This window comes from Kogia breviceps, chromosome 2 (assembly GCF_026419965.1).
Source record: "Kogia breviceps isolate mKogBre1 chromosome 2, mKogBre1 haplotype 1, whole genome shotgun sequence".
NCBI lineage: Eukaryota > Metazoa > Chordata > Mammalia > Artiodactyla > Physeteridae > Kogia > Kogia breviceps.
Genome location: NC_081311.1, coordinates 79,834,118 through 79,854,580, shown reverse-complemented (window position 1 = coordinate 79,854,580; position 20,463 = coordinate 79,834,118). Strand labels below are relative to the sequence as shown.

Here is a 20,463-nt window from a genome sequence, read left to right as displayed (position 1 = left end):
TCTGATCTTTGGAAGTAAGCGGAGGCTTAGGAGACTAAAGGCTTTTTTCTGAAGGCTGATTGGAAGCTGGACCCTCAGGCAGCAGCTTTTAAAGTACACAAATAGACCTCTCTTCGGAGGATGGGCGTTTCTGTCTGCCCCCTCTGCACTGAGCCCTGGTGTGTTCGTTGTTTCTTTGCCGCCATCCCATTGCACCCCTGAACACAAGCCCTGCTGGCCACCAGAGCCAGGCTTTCAAGGGATATGGCCTCTGGGTGGCAATGCTAGATATGCCACAGGCTCCTTTCTCAGAGACACTGGAGACCTGGCGGGGCAAAGGGAGAGCATGCACGTGACACCCACTGGCTCCCGTCTCTGGAGATTCCACCCCCCTCCCCACCGCAGCTATCAAGATAAGCTCACAGCCTCTTTCACGGAAAGACAAGACAGGAGAGTTTGCTGCCTCCGGGCTCTGGCCTGGGTGGTAGCTGGTTAAGAACTGTTTTCCCCTTGTTACAGTTCTGTGGGACCTGGGAATGTAAGCCTGGTTGGCCACTAGAGCCAGGTGGTCAGGGGGCACCCCCTGGCAGACAGCGCCAAATCTGGAGCCCCAGACGTGCACATCCCCCTTTCTGGGAGATCCCCGCAACCCCAGGAAAGGAGAGGGCGCGCACAAAGATGGTGCCTGGTGCCTGCCGCCTTGGCCGTCCTCGGGGTGTATTTCAGTGGCCTCCAGAAATGTGTTAAATGCCCACCCCTCACGCTGAAGCTTTCGAGACAGGCAACCGGCCTCTTACACAGAGAGAGTGGGCACAGTTCAGTCCAGGCCTCGGTGCCGGGCCCTGGGGCGTCAGCCTGGTGAGTCCTGGAGAGCCCTTGAAGGTCTGCTTCTCAGATGCTATAGCCTCGTGGGCCTCGGGGACGCAGCCGCCCTGGCTTTCCAAGCTGGATGGTTTTTTTGGGGGGGGTTCATCTCTCAGGTGTAGGTCTTAAAAGTTGGGGTGCCCGATGTGGAGGTCAAAGCCTCACTCCTCAGGGAGAAGCTGGGAGCCGTCAGACTCCCGGCCCACCCCTGACTGTGGGTCGCTGTGCCAGGAGTGGGGTTTAAGGTGCGAGCGCGTCTCGGCCTCTCCGACCCGTTTTGATGTGGGTTTTGTTCACCAGATTCTAAGAGTTGCTTTGCTAGTTCTTGGATTTCTTGCAGGGGAAATTGTTCTGTGTGTAGCTGTAGATTCAGGGCGTCCACGGGATGCGGGGGAGCCCAGGGTCCTCCTGTGTCACCATCTTGAACTGGAACCCCTTGTAGCTCTTCTGTCTTTGATTCAAAACGTTAACAGGCCACCCAAAATAGTGAGAAGCAGGTCACCAGGAAGGAGCTCTGAAGGGCTGGAAAGGATTCCCCACTCCTCCCCTCCCCTCCCCCATCACCCAGTACTGGGCTTGCCCGTAACTGGCAATCAGTGAACGCTGCTGAAAGGAAGAGTCAAGCTGAGGTGTGCAGGTAAGGCGGGGACATTCAGGTTGGCAGGCTTACACTGATAGATGCTGCTCCTGAGTTCTTTTGGGAACAGACACCTAGAAGCAGGTGTGCCCTCGTCTCGAGAATCCTTCAAACAGAGCAGATGCAAAGCAGAAAAAAAAGAGTCATTCTGAGTTCCTGGAGTGCTGGTGGTTGAATTCACCCACCTTTTGCAAGGCCCACCAGAGGAGCTGAGGTTGTTTCCCTCACTGAGCCTCTGCTCACTGACACTCCTGCCTCAGGTCTTTACACGTGTACTGCCTGGAATACATCTGCTGCCGTCTGCACCTGTCAGATTTCTCTTCATCCATTAGACAGCGGCAACAATTTGACTTTACTGGATCCTCTTGATTTAGACTGAATTCTTTGGTTGTATTCTTTCAGAGGACCCTCCACTCTTCCTTCACAGCACTTAACCACGTTTTGTAACTACGCACGCTGTGTTACGGACAGCGTGTTGCCCTGGCAGCGCAGGGAACAAACCGGACCTCAGTGCTTAGTGTGGCACCTGGTACAAGTAGGGGTTCAGTGCACATCTGCTATTGGGGAAGCGGAGGGGGGAGGGATGGATAGTCTTTTCTTTTTAAAAATGAGTGGTTTGACCTTAGGACTTCTGTCTAAACTCCATTTAAAGGCAGTAAAGATTTAAATATACAAGTTCTCACAAAGACCACAATTAAGAAATGAAAGTTATCCTTTTCTGGTGACATAAATTTATAGGGGAGCTAAAGAGAGAAACTATGTGGGTTACCAAAAACAGCCACCAATTTGAGATCTGGTCATAATATTTAAACTGCAATGAGAATAGGTCCTCAAGTCTATTTTTATGAAATTTATCCCCACTCTGAAGTGGCAGTGTGTACAAAGGTAACAGAGCTTGTGATAGTTTACAGAAATATTTGCTACAACATGCATATTATGAAGTGCTTCAAACATATACATATTAAGTTTCATGCTGAATAAATAATCCCCCCAATTTCATTTTTATTTTTACATAAAAATATAATATTGCACTCTTAACAAGACCAGTCATTTTGCATATTTTCTTTTTAGATAAATGATGAAATTCAGCCTTAAAAAAAAAAAAACTGAGTAGCAACCTTATTCTAATAAGGGACTAATGTAAAGTTGTCAGTAGAAAAATGAAAGTTAGACAATAGCTGTGATTTTTTTTTTTTTTTTTTAAACAAAGCAAATCACTTCAACGTGAAAAGGAATAGTCTCATCTCTGCACCTGTTTGGACCTCAGAATTAATAGGTGGTCTGTGCAAAGCATGATCTCAGTGCAGCCGTGAAGTGCTCTTACCTATGTATGCAACTGAAGGTTACGAGCATACGTAGCCACTTGCTTCCTCTTGTGTTTACCTTGACAGCAGAGACTCTGCAATTGTATTTTAAACAGTTTTTAAGCAGAATGTTTCAGAAAGTCTGGAAGTTACAAAAGTAGTTCTGTAAACACCATATGAATTAAATTTCCATAACAAACACGCAAGTAATTCTTAGGCAGGAATACATCTTTTTATCTCATGGTAACATTACTGAGCTTATTTTACAGTGTTTTCAAAGCCAATAAAGCAGCACCCCAAGTAAAAATAGAGCCATAATATCATGATAGACTATTCCAGGATTTTTAGGAATTCTGTCTTTATCATGTGTAAGTTTGCTGGGGAGTACACAGATTTTTCTATTGTTCCTAGAATTCTCAAGTGGTATAGGTTAGTAGAAACAGTGGAAACTGCTTCCTAAAAGAATTATTCTGCCTCCTGTTTAAGACGAAGTAAGCTGTGTCCTTTTCTTTTGTAATTCTGTTTTGGGGAAGAAAACTCCTCCTGCATATTAGATTAAATGCCTTAACTGGACTGCATTATTAATATCTGTGCAAACTTTTTCTGAAATGGAGGCTTTCTATTGCCAATTGTTAAGTAGTCAATGCTCTGTAAATGGCAGATATTAAAAGAATTATCATTGTGTTTAAATCTTAATGACTCAACTGAGGATATTCCATATCTAGTGTTATGGATTTTAAGTAGGATTTTTATGAAGAAACAGAATGTGTCTGAAAATCAAAGATACTTGTGTTGTTGTTTGTGACTGTCAAAAAATTCTGGTTCTACTTTGAGCTAAGAAGGCAACAGGCAAAAACTGCCTAACACTGAGACTCAAATATTCAGATATTCCAAAAAATGTTTGGTGCAGAGGCACCTACTGAATTACATACTTCTCAAAGAAAGCAGTGATCAAGTCCTGAATTCTTTATCCTTATCTTTCCTTTTTTGGGGAGAGTGGGGTGGGTGTGTTATCTTGGCAGAAAGGCTTTCAAAATATAATCTTTACAGCATTTTATACAGACAGCTAACCAATTTAAATTCTACTGGCTTTTTTGGAATAATAGAAAATAGAAAGTAATAGAAAACAGAAATAGAGAGACGCTCATCTTTTCTTTAGAATCCTCTATGGAAAAAAAACCTTTAAGAATATGATTTTAATTTACTGTGCCAGACTTAAACCTTGTTGGTTAGTGCATACTGACACACCCTCCAGGTTATCACTAAACAACACTTTCCTCTCAGGACCTTGTGAGGCTGCAGAATTTTGTGCAGATGAATAGACTTTATCATTACTTGGATGGTTTGGTCATCCAGTTCTTCGGATTTGACCTCCCGTAACTGGCGAAGTCAGCAAATCTAGCTTGGAGTTAAAGTGCCTTGCAGAACGCGAGGTTCTCCTCACTCATCCCGCTGCATAGCTGCTGAGGAAGGAATAGAACATTGGCTGTTTCAGGCGCTGCTGGTCCTTCCGACACCAGGCGATCACGGTCCCATCACTGTTTGCTGTGTACAAATGGTGGCCATCGCAGGAAAATGTAAGGCTGTGAAAAAAAAAAAATCCCATTTGTATATTGTGTCTCTGAAAAGTGTATCAGCATATTGGTGATCACATGGGAATGAGCGTAAGGGGGTTAAGATATCTTTACTGGAGCACAGAGACAAACAAAATGACGGCCTACAACTCATTGGTTTTGACTGTAATTCTAATATAGTTTACTTGCTCTGCTGGCATGTTTGTGAAGCTCCTTCTAACCAAGTGATACAGACTAAAACCAGGACCAAAAGGATCGGTACGTTCTGTTCCTTCTTTGCATATTTTCTTTTCCCTTCTTGTTTAGCCTGATTACTTAAACAACAAACACTTGGGTATAGGAAACTTCGAAAAATACAGCAGTACTACACTTTCTGTCTATAGAAATAAATGGTGATTATTTTATGGAGGTATTTTATTTCCCTGAAAGGGGAAAGAGTAAAAAATGTAACATTAATACATAATTAATTTAGGTTCATTCAACTTTACATTTAGTGGATTAAAAATAAGTTTATTTTAATAAAGTAGAATTTGAATCACTTCCTTCCAATTGAGTTTTTAGAGTCAAATTTGTTACCAGAGCAAAGGGTAACTGGTGGTTTAGCAGTCCTGTCAAGCACAATCCTGTAGCCATCACCATTATGGGATTTTCCATAAGGAAAGGGAAAATATCCATCACTTCTGCAGTTCAAGAGGCCTTCCCTGGCGTGAGCCCAGCATGCCTGCCTGTGGGACTGTGAGCGCCTGACCCAGATTTTGAGCTCCATGAAGACAAGCATTTTGCCTCCTCTTGCCTGGGCTTTGATAAATGGCCGGCTGTTTATAATGACTTTCATTACGCACTTCTTTACCTCTGTGTGCTTTACTGTCTCTCCCACAGAACAGTCACAGAGTATGCTATGAAGAAAAGAAGAGGTGAGGGAGGTTTTACCTTACAATAGGCCTATTTGATTTAGGAAATGTAATTTCCCGCACAGGCTTTAGGTCCCAAGTACTCCATAACCTAGAGGAAGAAAAAAATCATCAACTAATTATGCAAACTAAAGTTTCCTTCCCTAAAAATTGAACCTACTTGTTACTTGTTAAAAATCATCTGGAAGGAAACACAATAAACGATTAACAGTAGTTGCTACTGGGCAGTTTGCCCAGGTGGGTGGGGAGAAAGGAAACCTAACTGTATATTTTCATATTATTACTCTTTCATAGTTGACAAACAATATAACATTTCAAAGGTGTACTAAAGCTATCTTTACTATTTATAAATGAAACAAAGAACTGAAGAACCGATATCCGAAGGTGATTTTAAACCTCTAAATATTAAATATTATTATGTTTAGATAGTAAAAACCAATTTTTGAAACTGCTGTGCCCTTATAAACAAAAGTACACAAAGAAAAAACTCCTCTTACCTTACAATTCCATTTTCTAATCCCCCAGCAATCACGTTGATAGATACTCCCTCAGGCTGGTTAGAGAAAGCCACGGAACAAATGATCTCTCTGCAGTGGACATGTCCAACGAGGTCCCCGTTCACTGTCCAGAGTCTGAGGTCACTGCCCCCGCCAGCTAAAACACCACAGTCACCCGCAGGTCACCAGGCTGTGGGTGTCACAGAGCCCCTACACTGGGCCCCAGAGGATCATCTCTGAGGGCCTAGCTTGTTTGTTTTAGTGATGAAATTTATAGGCAACTCACGACTGAAGACTGTATAAATGGAACTACTGCACTGGAAGTCACACACAGAGTTGGCATATTTATCTAGAGATGATGACCAATGAAAAAAATGAAAATAAAAAATTAAGCTACAAGGTAGAGCAACAATGTAAATTAACCATGAATCTTTCTGTAGTCATGATATTTCATCATACAGACTGCCAAATCTGAATTTGAAAGTAACTAGAAAGCTAAACAATCTCCAAAAAGAGAAGAAAATATTCTGTGAAACTATCTATAAGAAGTGACTTCCGGGACTTCTGAAGAAAAAGAAAGTTACAGTAAAAGCTGCGTTAAAAACTAACTCTTAAAAAAAAAAAAGAAAGCTAATTCTTCAGAATGTCTAAGATTGACTCTTACAAATCAATGTCTTATTAAATGAATTTTTTTTTTCCTTTCAAAGACCATGAGTAACCAAACTTTTTGTAGTTTTCCTGGGGGTGGAGGAGGCACTAATTGCTTTAATATCTTCTATAAACTCGGGCTGTGGTTTGGGGCCTCATGGTGATATGTCCAGCCTTCTTTGGAGAAATATTCTCATACTGATAAGACAGAGGTTAAGAGGCATGATAAAGTTTGGACGACACAGTGTGTTACTACTCTTAAATTTATCTCTCCATTAGAACTAACAGAAAAGCAGAGAATGTGTTTCTCTCTTTATTAAGGAAATGAAAAGATTTTATAGCAAAGAAATAAATATTGGAAATACTTCTTTACCTAAAGGTATGCGAAAGACCTTCAAATGTCACCAACCAAAATGCCTAGTGTGTTGCAGTATCATTCACAATAGCCAAAACGTGGGAACAACCCAAATGTTTATCAAGAGATGAATGGATAAACAAAAATGTGGTGTATCTCTACGATGGAATATTGTCTAGCCACAAAAAGTAATGAAGTTCTGATACAGGCACCAACACGGATAAACCTTGAAAGTGGTATGCTAAGTGAAATAACCCAGACACAAAAGGACAAATACTGTATGATTCCACTTATATAAAATATCTAGAATAGGCAAATTCACAGAGATAGAAAGTCGAATAGAGGTTACCAGGATCTGTTGGGGAGGGAGGAGTGGGAGTTACGGTTACAGAGTTTCTGTTCAGGGTGATGAAAAAGTTTTTGAAGTGGACAGTGGTGATGGTTGCACAACATTGTGAACATAATAATGCCACTGAATTGTATTCTTTAAAATGGTTTAAATGGCAGCTTTTATGTTAAATATATTTTACCACACACATATACACAAACACATACACATACAAAGATTAAAAAATGCCCAGTGGTCTACTTCCCATTGTAGAATATCGATTAGGAGAGATTATCCAAATAAAGCATCAAGATATAGGAGACTCTGGGACTTCCCTGGTGGCTCAGTGGTTAAGAATCTGCCTGCCAATGCAGGGGACACGGGTTCGATCCCTGGTCCGGGGAGATCCCACATGCCGCCGAGCAGCTAAGCCCGTGCGCCACAACTACTGAGCCTGCGCTCTAGAGCCCGCGAGCCACAACTACTCAGCCCGCGTGCCACAACTACTGAAGTCCGCGCACATAGAGCCCGTGTGTTGTGACAAGAGAAGCCACTGTAATGAGAAGCCCACGCACCGCAATGAAGAGTAGCCCCTGCTCGCCGCAAGCAGAGAAAGCCCGCGTGCAGCAACAAAGATCCAACGCAGCCAAAAATAAATAAATTTTTTTTAAAAAGATATAGGAGACTCAATATGCTAAAGAAATACAATTGTAGATGATAAACTCATCTTTTACATAAGTAGAGATTTCACTCTTTCTTTTGAATTTAATATCTAATAAAGATTTTTAAAAATATATAAAGCAACTAGATGTGTACTAGTAAGGTCAGAAGGTTTATTGAAGTCATTGGATACATATCCATAAAAGATATTGATGTAGGGGGCTGGTAATTGTAAGACACAGCTACTGCATGGCTTAGTTCTTCAAAATAAAAAATGGAAATGTGGTCCTCAACTCTGAAGTATGGTATGGAACTTAATAGGCAAAGAATTACCCTAGCAGATTGCCCAGAAACTTGGTCTACCACAAAACCAAGTAACCACTCATCTGCCTAAGATTATAAATATATATTAAAAAAAAAATCGAGGCCCTTACCCAATGCCGGATTGCTTTCATGTATAATTTAACACATCAACTAAAAGTCAGAAATTTGGGCATTCATGAAAAAATCTTCATTCTTCCTATACATCTTCATCAAAATTAAAAGAAATTGGAGAACTACCCCCTACTCTGTATCTTAGAATATTATATTAACTTCAGAGTACCACTGGCACCACAGGAGAAGGCTATGAACCCTAGTTGAAATGCATATATTTTGATATAGTGGCAGAATGATTTTTAAAAAATACAGAAACCATCTACTATAATAGTTACATAGTTTAATAAATTTTACATCTTATCACTATAACAACCACATCCCATAATAAGCCCTGAGAAATTAGGATCAGGAGGAATGAGTTTGCCAGTGTATCTTCAGCCCAATACAGAAATTTTTTAGATTATATATGTGTATATATACACATTATAGATTATATATACATACACATGCATATATATTTATTTCTTTTAAATTTTGATTTTAAAGTTACTTGGGTGGTTCTCACTAAAGTGTCAAGACTTTTGGTAGGCTAAATCTGGTAACTTTCTTCCCTTCCTGGACTATAAGAATAGGAGAATGAAATATAGTCTGGATCACTAAACATAAATTTGTCCTCTCTTTAAAAAAATCATTATTTTTACTATGCTGTCTATATACCACTTGCTCTTTATGAGTCCTCTTCTATATGCATTGAGAGGCCTCAAGTTCCGAAGGCCTTTTTGTTCAAAGTGGAAAGAAAGTTCTAGCCATTACTCTATTATACTGTGCACACTACCTAGGGGCACCTGAACACCCTACTAGTGAGCTGGTAATTGTAAGCAAAAGTAATTTGGTTTCTTGTTCCCATATGACTCATTAATATAATATCACAGATATAATAAATCACTACTGGCAGCAGGAAAGTAATTAACTTTACAAAATTCGGTTCCCTTGGGATCAATCCTAACTTCCAAATGTTGCCAAAACAAGAAAGTAGAGAACTCTATATAAATAATCATTATATGATTTCCCCCAAATTCCCTCTTGATGTGACATACTAAAAGCCACTAATGTACAAATCAAGGAAGAACAATTAGCAAAGTCATCAATCATCTGCCCACACTTATATTACCAAAGTCAACTATTTAAGATCTTTCCCCTTAGTTATGCTGATTAGGAAATAAAAATGTTTTCATGACATTATTTTATGACTGGGGTGAAGACTGGCAAATACTTCACACTGAAGTCTTGAAGCATGACTGAAGATGTTACTTTTCTTGAATACAAGCATGGATGAGCGTTTTGTAAAAACAAGAGTTTTATTGTGGTATAGTACAAAAATAAATATTCGGACTTTGTCCCAGGTCCCTGGCACAGAGCTCCTAAAACCCTTGTTAATTTACTGTCTTTTTTATGCTAATGAGATAACTCCTCGGGGGAGGCCCAGACAGCTTCAGGATGGGAACTAGTCACCCAAAAAACCAACCCAGAGTTAGAACTTACAGCACCTCCCACTTCCAGGGAAGGGAGAGGGGCGGGAGGTTGAGCTCAGTTCCTAATGGCCAATGACTGAATCTACTGTGCCTACAGAATGGAACCTTAGAAAAACTCCTAAACAACAGGGGGAGGAGAGTTTCCAAGTCAATGAGCTCACTGACATGCCAGGAGGGTGGTGCAGGCTGACTCCACAGGGACAGACCCTGTGACCTCACCTACCTACCTTTTCTTCTGGCTGTTCACTTCTATCCTTTGTAATGAACCATAGTCGTAAGTACAGTGTTTTACTGAGTTTTGTGAGTCATTCAAGAGAATTATCAAACCTGGTGGGGGGTCTTGGGACTCCCAAATTCGCTAACTTCAACAAGTTAGTGTCAGAATTGAATTGCACTGTTGGACACCCAGTTGGTGTCATAGAATTGGAGAATTGTTTAGTATCTGGAAAGACCACACATATGGTGTCAGGAGAAAACAAACAATATGAAAAATGCAAGCAAAGGATAAAAGACCACCCACTGTAGATGTGTCCAAGATATCTGTACTGAGTGGACAAAAAGAAACAGTTTTTCAAAGGATCCTTTCAATTAATGGAAATGCAAACAGAAAATTGATGAGCTTTTCAACAGTTCTTTCCCTCTGGGTGCATCAAGTTTGTTTGTTTGTTTGTTTGTTTGTTTTGCGGTACACGGGCCTCTCACTGTTGTGGCCTCTCCTGTTTCGTAGCACAGGCTCCTGACGCACAGGCTCAGCGGCCATGGCTCACGGGCCCAGCCGCTCCACGGCATGTGGGATCTTCCCGGACCGGGGCACGAACCCACGTCCCCTGCATCAGCAGGCGGACTCTCAACCACTGCGCCACCAGGGAAGCCCCGCATCAAGTTTTTTAATATGTATACATGAAAAAAAAAAAACCTAAAAGCCAGACCTTTGATTAGGAGATATATCTTTGTCATGTAAATTTTGGGCAAATTACCCTTCCATTATTATTTTATACTACTCTTTGCCAGGAACTACAAGACACATGTAGGAAGTTGATCATCTGCTGATGCTTTTCATTTAGTCAGGAGGGAGGTAGTCAGTAGTTAAAAAGCAGAAGCAAAAAAGGATGGAAAAACAAAACCAAAGAAAATTCAGATAATTATGTAACAGTAATTTGCTTAACTTACAATGTGCTCAAATGCAATCTTACATATATCAGAAAAAAAGTTAAATTATGACAATGCTAACTTTTGCATAAGTAGATGCCTAAATTGATGAACTCAGCTTTCAACCTCACTGGGGTTTTTTTGGGCCTCGCTGTGTGGCATGCCGGATCTTAGTTCCCTGACTAGGGATCGAGCCCACGACCCCTGCATTGGGGGTGTGGAGTCTTAACACATATACATGCTATCACCTAAGTATACAGATCTGGCAGGGACCTGAGAGATGTAATGCAACAGTTGAACCTATGATGTAACCAGCTGGCTGAATGCACTGTGCGTGCAACCACCCTGTGCTTTGGTTCTGGGGCCAGCTCACCTGAGTCACACACGGTGGCAATGTCACCTGTAGTCTCACTGGCAGAGACGGCTGTGACAGGGCTTTTGTGTCCTGCCAGACTTTGTACGTAGCACAACCTGAAAGGCCAAAGTCATGAATTTGCATATGATCGTTACATATAATTATATTCTCTTATTTGTATAATTCTTTTCCTCGGTGTATATGTATCTACTATTTATAAGGCATTCCTGACTATATTCCTAACTGATTTTTTAATTCAGTAAGATTACAAAGGTAAATCCGTGTTTTATGCTTAAAGCTATTATGATATAAAGATATTATTTTAGCGCACCTATTTCTCACAGTAAGAACTAAAACATTAAAAATCGCTATTTTAGAGTTGGAGATTTCTGTACCTGTTTAAATCCCATATGATGCAGGTTCCATCTCTGCTCACACTTATCATTATACTGTATGGTTTGCAGACAAACAAGCTGGTTATCTCTTCTGTGTGCCCATAGAGATGTATCTGAGACTCCATTTCTATCTCTGAAGGCTAAAATTAAAAAAATAAGTCAAGTATAAGACAAAAACCATGATGAAAGGTATCCTAGAGTCGTATCTCAAAAATAAAAACAACCCAAGTGATTCAGACATTCTTCTCAAACATCTCATTTTTCAATCTAGTTCAACTTTTTCTAAAGAGTAAAACTAATTAAACATTAACAAATTTTTAATTGACCATAATTTCATCAACAAATAAGCTTTTCATTTTTGTCTATTCTTTTCCAGTCTTTAGCCAAATACATATGTATTTTATAGCTGTGATTATTACCATACAAATAATTCCCTATTTTGTATCTTACACATTCTCCCATAAGCATTTTCCATTTTTGACAGTGTCTTCAAAATGATTTTTACGTGTTATAATATTCTATACAGTTAGTATACCATAATTTACTTGAGCATTCTTTTTTTGAAAAATTTATTTATTTATTTATTTATTTATTTTTGTCTGTGTTGGGTCTTTGTTGCCGCACACAGGCTTTCTCTAGTTGCGGCGAGTGGGGGCTACTCTTCCTTGCAGTGCGCAGGCTTCTTGTTGCGGTGGCTTCTCTTGTTGTGGAGCATGGGCTCTAGGCACGCGGGCTTCAGTAGTTGTGGCACGCGGGCTCAGTAGTTGTGGCTCATGGGCTCTAGAGCACAGGCTCAGTAGTTGTGGCGCACGGGCTTAGTTGCTCCACGGCATGTGGGATCGTCCCACACCAGGGCTCGAACCCGAGTTCCCCTTCCTTGGCAGGTGGATTCTTAACTACTGCACCACTAGGGAAGCCCCCTTGAGCATCCTTTATGATAGATATTTAAAACTGTTTCAAATTTTTTCAAAATTATAGATGTCATATTTAAATCCTTTTTGTATATAAGTTTTGTTCCTCCTCTAAATCATTTCTTTAGAATTTCCAGAATCCTACTAGTCCATCAGTGAATATTAATAATTTTACGGTTCTTGAGTGTACTTTTCAAAGGCTTTGTACCAATTCATGATGCCACCGATGGCAATGTATTACTCATCAATAGTTGTGGACTGATTTTCTAAATCAAACATTGAAAACTGATGTTCCAAGTTCCACATGGCTCACAGATGCCAGATGTCCACACAGGGTCTAACCTTTGTTTTCATTAGGGTAGCAGTTTATTGCCATAAAGTATTTCAGTACAAAGAATATAGAAAAGTAGAAGGAAAGTATGATAAAAAGCTGTATACTGACCACTCAGTTAAACTAATCCTAGCATTTTATAAGATCAGCTTATTTTTTAAGTAAAGAAAACATTAAACATTATATAGTCTGTGTACTGTTTTACATCCTATTTCCTCTCCCTTGTCAGAAGTTACTGTTATCCTGAATTTTGTATTTGTTTCCCATGTATGTAGAATTTATGTTCTACTATATGTCACTATAACAATTGTATTGTTTATCATGTTGCTAAACTTTATATATATGGTATTAATTATTCTTTAGGTATCTGCTGCATCTTGCCTTTTTGATCACCACTGCTTTTGAAACATGTCTGTGTTGAGTTATTAGCTGCAGCTCATCTATTTTAAGTGCTTTATTTTTCACATAAAAATACCTATTTTATTCTTAAAGACTCAAAAGACCAGGCGATACCAGGTTTACAGTTCCCCTTGGAACCACTGGCCTGAGCTGTGTGGCAGTGGCTTCTGGTTAGCTAGGGCACGTGGCCTTCCACTGCACACAACCACAGCGACCAGGTGGCTCTGGACAAGGGCATGAGTCCTGCTTCTGGGCCCCTTCCCATTCTCCTCCGTGACCTTCCCCGCAGGGCCAGGAGCCTGCAGGGCCACAGGGGTGTGCCAGCGCCCTTGCAGACTATTCTTCAGGGTCCCTGGGACCAAGGAATTCCTTGGCCCCAAAGGCCTGAGCTCCTTCCTTCTCTGCTTGAACTCTGCAGCATTCCAGTTTGTGACTCAATTCCCATTCTAAATCTTTGAAAATTTCCTGAGTTTTAAACGGCAATCAAGGTTGCTTTAACTTGAATTTCTCCTATTGTAACTAAGTTTAACTTTTTCACGTATTCATTTTCTTATCTGTAAATCTGTGTGCTTGGTTTTGTGTATTTGTTACTACATTGAAAAGATTATTTGTAGGAATTCCTCTATTTGTGGAATAGAATGCAAGTACCTTCCTTGTTTCTTCTGCTGGATGACCTGGATCCCCATGCCAGGCTATGGACGCCTTACCCCAAATCAAGTCTGGAGGATCCTGGACAACCCAGGCTGTAATTCCAGGCAAGAGTTGGTCCTATCTGACTCATCCGCACTCTTAGGGACCAGCCTTTTGGACAAGGGCTTCCTTGGGACTCCCCAGCTTGCTCTGTCCCTTATTGTTTTCTATTCCTCTCACAAGAGGCTGTCCAAGGACAGTGTCAATATTCTAGGATTGACAAATGCCCTCAAGGCTAAGGCTCCCTCCTTGCTTATTTAAAAAAAAAAAAATATATATATATATATATATATGTATATGTGTGTGTGTGTGTGTATTTTTTTTTTACTTCATGATCATGAATAATATTTATGGGGTAAACACAAGATAGGTACCCTATAGTGGTTATTGAAATTTTATAGATTTTGCCCTTTAAAATGATTGCAAGAGTTAGTGTTACTAGATGATTCCCTGATGGATCAGAAAATAATTTCCATGGGTAGAACAGGAATCTTGTGCTGGCCTACTTCTTCATAAAATGTTCTTGAATGGTGTAATACTACCTTGGATACATTGCATATGTATTCTCCTACCACCATCAATTTAGAGAATAGAAATACAGGTGTTCACTTATATGAAGATGATGTGGCCACACTAATTAGTGAAAAAAATGACTCAATAACAACTATTTTAAAATCAGTTATCACTTTTAGAAGACACTCTTCTCTAATACTGTATATAAATGGCTTATAGATAACAATTCTGTATAACCAACCAACGTATTTGTCATTATATGTGTAGAATGCATGTTAGCAGACTATCTTGGGATAGTCAACAGAAACTCACAATGCTCAAAGTTATATATGCTTCACTACCTCAGGAAAGTATTTCATAAGATTCCCTTGAAAATATTTTCAGACAACAATTATTTTGGTCATATCCTACATGGTGCTTGGGAGGTGGTCTTTCGTATGTGTCAAGGCCAACACAAACGAGAGCATAAATACTTTTAGAACCATGGCATTCAGTGGGTTGGGAGAACAGAAGCTAGTAAACATGAGGTGTTTCCTGCCAACCTCACAGGCATAGGGTCACATCTGCAGCTTCGGGGACCCCAAAATGATGAGACGGTCCCCAATAAAAAACAACAACAACATCTACAAAAACCCAAGTAACCTTCTCTCAGATCAAACAATGATAAAACCACACAGCTAAGATACAATTTTGGACACGGTTTAAATAGTAACTGTTAATCTCATGACTTGATTATCTAATACTGTTAATACTTAGGAGAAAAAGAAAACCCTTACAAATAAATTGAAAAAATGCACTTTCAGGCAAATACAGAACTGAGGAAAGGTAAGCAACCTAAGACTTCACAATAACTTCAAACTAAAAGAAGCATGTGTCTTGGCTGTATTCAAATGATAATAGCTACATCTTTGATCTATTTCAAAGCTATGTTGTGCAAAATTACTCCTATACCGAGTACAGCTTAATCTTCTTTTTTTTAAACCAATACTGTATACTGTGCTAGCGTACAATTAAAGTTGTAAATTATAGGAAGAATGGAAGTACGGAAAACTAAGAGCAAGGCTGTTCATAGTGTTGGGGAAAGCAAGAAGAAATAAAAAAGAAAAGATGAAGCTAGTTTTTAAATAGGTGTCTATGATGGTGCAAATGATCTGAGTGTACAAGCAGAAAACTGCTCTAGCAGCAGAGATTAGAATATATTTGCAGAAAAAAGGAAACAGGGTGAGCTCAGAAGGTGAAAGGCAATGGCAGTGGTAAATATTAGAGATGTTATAAAATTAACATCCGCTTTAGGCCTTGGGGAGTAAAAAGGAGAAAACAGAAGACAATCCAAAAGTGAAGGCGCCTCTCTGCTCAGACTCCCTAGCATTCTTCTTATTGTGGCCTGTGTATAAGACCCTCACCTCACTCTACTGTTCCTGCCCTGAATGTGGCACTCCTCCCAGCATGTTATGCTCTAAACTACACATAAAAGTATCTGCCATCCCCCAAACTACCATGCCTTTGTTTCCATGTGTTGGTTTACTTTGCTACAATACTCTTTCCTCTTTTCTCCACTTAGTAAAATGGTCCTTTTAAGATCTAGCTCATGTGTAACTTTTCAGGCTCCCTGACATCTGGTTGGTCCCACTTCCGGCTCTTCTAAGCTGTGTGTGAATCTTTCTTAGAGCACAACCTCACCGTCCTGCAATAACCTGTACATGCCGACCTCCTGACACGGAGCCCTCACCACGGCCGGCCTGTATCACTACAGCGCCTCTGAACTGGCACCCTCCCCTCCAGCCTCACACCCCTTTTAAGCGATTCTCCTTGTAGACGCTACAGTGATGGCCTTAAAATGCTGACTGGATCATATCACTCCTGCTTCAAACATTTTAATGACTCCTTAGACTAAGAGACAGAAGCAATATTATGATCACCTTTATACCCCAAGGATCGTGGCAAAGGACCTTAACAAGGGCTTAAAAGGGAATAAACTTGGACAGAAAAGTAAGGAACTGAGCATCACCCTATGCTAGAAATACAGGTTTCACCCAGTAAAACATGTTTTATAAAATAATGTGGAAAGTTGTAATTAAAAAAAAGCACAGAGCACATTTTAGACTAGAATGATAATCACTGAGCACCACAGGCAGCTGACTCAAGAAAGGAATGACACACCTATAGTGGAAATGTCTGTTAGGAATTGGTCCTTTAATTAACTACTAAAATACTGTAGGTTTAATCTCTTAATAAAGCAAGTACTGTTACTGAAAAAAAAAAAAAAAAGGAATGACAGTAGATTAAAAGTATTACATCATGTCTTCTTCACTGGAGTGTTTTAATAATTTAACTCTCAAATCCAAAGGATTCAGTGAATGAAAAAATTTCTTCCAGTAAGTGGTAGAAATCAAGACTGGCTACTTGGATTTTTCTGTCATTTAATTCACCCAGAGGGCATAGGAATGTTGAACATTAGGAGTTCTGTACTTCCAACTTTTATAGAATCTTGTGGGATACTTGTAAGCACTCAGGTTGATACTGAGAATAAAAGCAAGCAAGCATCAAAATGCCATGAAAAAGCCTAAACTCAAAACAGGTCACAACTCAAAATACTGTCTGTCTCTGACCTTTACAGTTATTTTCAAAATTTTTGTGATCCTAATGAACCTAAAATTAAAGAGTTAGACATGTGACCTTTTACATTTTAAGAGCTTATGTGAAGAGATTAAAGTACAAAAGATTAATGTATAAAAAATTTAATCCTATACCAAATTCATACTTCAGAAAGGGTTTCTTCCCCTCACTGACATGAAAATCCCACAAAACGTGCCCAGGACCTACCGTGCCGCTCGTGAATCTGTTTGCGTAGGCTGTGATGACACCACATTTGCTCCCAGTAAACAGTTGGCAACTGTCCGGTACCCAAGCACAACTCGTCACCTAGAGAAAGGACAGATCAAAGATTATCATGTTTAAAAAGCATGAGAAATGCTTCTACTTTTCTGACGATTATTTTAAAAATATGTGATCACAAAATTTAAGGTAAACATTTTACTTGAAATGATGAGAATGGTGTAAGATATAATATTCTGTAACTTGAAGCTATCTAAAAGCTGTTTCCAAATTAAAATGTATTACAATGCATTGTCTATGATTTTACATTTTTCTGTGTACACACACACACACACACACACACACACACACACACACACAAATACACACAGGGCCATTTGTTCCTCAGAAATTTAAACAAAATGATCCAGAATTGACTAGATCCAAGGTTGAAAGGGTGTGTGTGTGTGTGTGTGTGTATGTGTATGTGTGAAAGAGAGAGACAGACAGAGATGCATATACCTGATTTTTACTTTTATTTCTTTTATTTTTTCTTTTTCTGTCTTTGGTAGGGAAATAGAGTATATATATATATAAATAGAGGTATTGCTTCTAACAGTTCTAAAGATTGCTAGATAGGAGAAGAAAGAAAGATAAACGTGGAGAAAAATATCTGGGATTATTCCTTGGGGATTATAAACCCTTGAGTCCCAACCATGGAGACACTATTCCAGGTCGGCTGACCTCTTTGCTCAGCCTGACAGTCTTCCCCGGGCACTAGCTGACCCCCCAGCACCACACCCCCAGCAGCTGTCCCCACTCTCCAGTCCCACCTCTCCCGGTCGGTCGGCTGATCAGCAACACCCACACATTTCACTTCACTTCACTAAGAAGACGGCGATCATCGGCCACAGACCTCATCCCTTTCCCTCCTTTGGGCCTCAAAATGTCTTGGCGTCACCTCCTGATTTAGAGAAGCCCCTCTGTTTTTAAGGCCAGCCCCACCCCACCCCGGTGTTTCTCAAACAACTGTCAGAATTTCAACCTGTCATTTGCTGGCTTCTTCCCCTGGCCCTGCAAATGTGTTCAAGGGTCTGCTACCTTGAAAAATGACTTGCTTTGAGCCTGACTCTTCTTAGCTCTCAATATATCTTCAGAGTCCTTTGGATTTAATTTTATTTTTTGAGTTTCTTCCTTGAATCATTCTATTTGTAAACATTGATATTTCATAACTTTTATTCTTTCTTAGAGGTCTTCCAAAGAGCAAAAAGAAAATGTACCTATTTCTTATATGAAGAATAAAACTCATTCTCTCTTGCAATTACCATATGGGTCGACTGAACTCTTTTATAAACCTAAGTTACATTTTTAGGATTTCAATAATCTCATTTTTTTCTCTATTTTGAAACACTTTGCTATTTCATCATCCTAGGAATTATTTCATCTCTACTCTTCAGTTATTCCCAACTATGCTAAAACAAAACAAACAAAATAAGAAAATGGAAGAATGATGGAGCTCCTGGAAGGATAATGTAAAATGTGAAATAAATAGTCACCTTTAAAAAAAATAAATTTATGTATTCATTTATTTATTTTTGGCTGCGTTGGGTCTTTGTTGCTGCGCGTGGGCTTTCTCTAGTTGTGGCGAGCGGGGTCTACTCTTCATTGAGGCGTGCGGGCTTCTCATTGCGGTGGCTTCTTGTTGCGGAGCACGGGCTCTAGAGCGCAGGCTCAGTAGTTGTGGCGCACGGGCTCAGCTGCTCCGCAGCACGTAGGATCTTCCCGGAACAGGGCTTGAACCCGTGTCCCCTGCATTGGCAGGTGGATTCTTAGCCACTGCCCCACCAGGGAAGTCCCTAAATTGTCATCTTTGGGTTTTCTTATTGCATTGTCAAAAGAATGTTGTCATCTTTTGAGAAAGGATAAAAGAAGACCAAAGACACCACTTCTGTAGTCCACTTTCAGCTGTCATTGAACACAGCTGGAAATGGAGAATTTTTCATTTTCCAGCAATCATAGAAAAGAGAAGAAAATTGACAGGAACATGTTTCACAATTATGAGATCAATCAGAAGATAAAGGCTAAGAGACAGCAGGACTCTAACCTGTAATGATGATGATGAAATTGATCAGATAAGTGAAATCTCAGAGTGTGAGTCTTCATATGATAATACCCTGGACAAATTTCCTCAAACTAAACAACCAATGAGTGAACAACATATTTCTAAGAGCAAAATGAAATATGGTTTTCTTATCTAGTTAGTTAGGCAGCAGACCGGAAGTACTTTATCACACCGCGTTCGCTACAAATCTGGGTCATCCTGTTTTGCTAAAAGGACTTAATGAGAGTATTTTTTCATCTTTAACGATGATTCTGTACCCAACTTTACATGATAGAAATAATTTTTCAGTGCTTAAATTCTTATTAAAATTTATAATAAGGTTGTTTTTCACTGTCTTTTATTCTTACTTTTGTTAGTTTACTGGTAAGCCAGATGACAAAAGGCAGTGACCTTTTTTTCCAGGCATATTGAAGGTTAAGCAAACAAGCCATTGCTCTCCTTTCTTTCACTGCCAAAAATTCCCGCAAAGTAGCTTACTCCATCTTTAAAGTGCTCAAGGAATGGTGACGAATGTTAGGACTATATGAATAGACACCAGGTGCTATGTAGGTAACGAAGTCAGAAAACAGTAAAAGAACTTCCTATGGAAAGACAGTCAAAGGAAGGTTTAACATACAATTTAGTACCGGAAAAAGTGATGGCAGTACTGTGTGTGTGTGTGTGTGTGTGTGTGTGTGTGTGTGTGTGTGTTTGTTTGTGTGTGTGTGCGCGCACATGGTGTTTTATACTTTACAAAGCACTTTCAGAAACATTGGAGACATTTTTACAACAGCTTTAGGAGAGAGTGGTGGGAGTATGACTAGCCTAGTTTTAGAGAAGAGGAAAGAAACTCAAGTTGGGTAAGGTTAAATTACTTGCCAAAGGCTACATAGTCAATAACAGAGCTGGACACTAACATAGATCACAGAGCTACAGTTAACCCCAAGGGGCTCTTTCTACCATGTTGTGATGCCTAAATACCCAGTTCATTTAGAAAAAACCAGGTATAGAACATGGCACTCTGGTTATTGAAAATGACATAGTAAAGGGACTTCCCGGGTGGCGCTGTGATTAAGAATCTTCCTGCCAACGCAGGGGATGCAGGTTTGAGCCCTGGTCCAGGAAGATCCCACATGCT

At 39.9% G+C, this 20,463-nt stretch overlaps 1 protein-coding gene across 1 annotated transcript in view; it reads right to left on the bottom strand.

Moving 5' to 3' along the window:
* Positions 1 to 2,200: 2,200 nt before the first annotated feature.
* Positions 2,201 to 20,463, bottom strand: part of LYST (lysosomal trafficking regulator) — a 192,132-nt gene continuing 173,869 nt past the window's right edge. Inside the window, exons 49-54 of the mRNA XM_067025680.1 lie at positions 17,234 to 17,332; positions 11,567 to 11,706; positions 11,190 to 11,287; positions 5,767 to 5,923; positions 5,289 to 5,360; positions 2,201 to 4,367 (exon numbers count right to left, since the gene is read on the bottom strand). Of these exons, the coding sequence (XP_066881781.1) occupies positions 4,229 to 4,367; positions 5,289 to 5,360; positions 5,767 to 5,923; positions 11,190 to 11,287; positions 11,567 to 11,706; positions 17,234 to 17,332 (705 nt within the window). The 3' untranslated portion in view covers positions 2,201 to 4,228. The remainder of the gene's footprint in view (positions 4,368 to 5,288; positions 5,361 to 5,766; positions 5,924 to 11,189; positions 11,288 to 11,566; positions 11,707 to 17,233; positions 17,333 to 20,463) is intronic.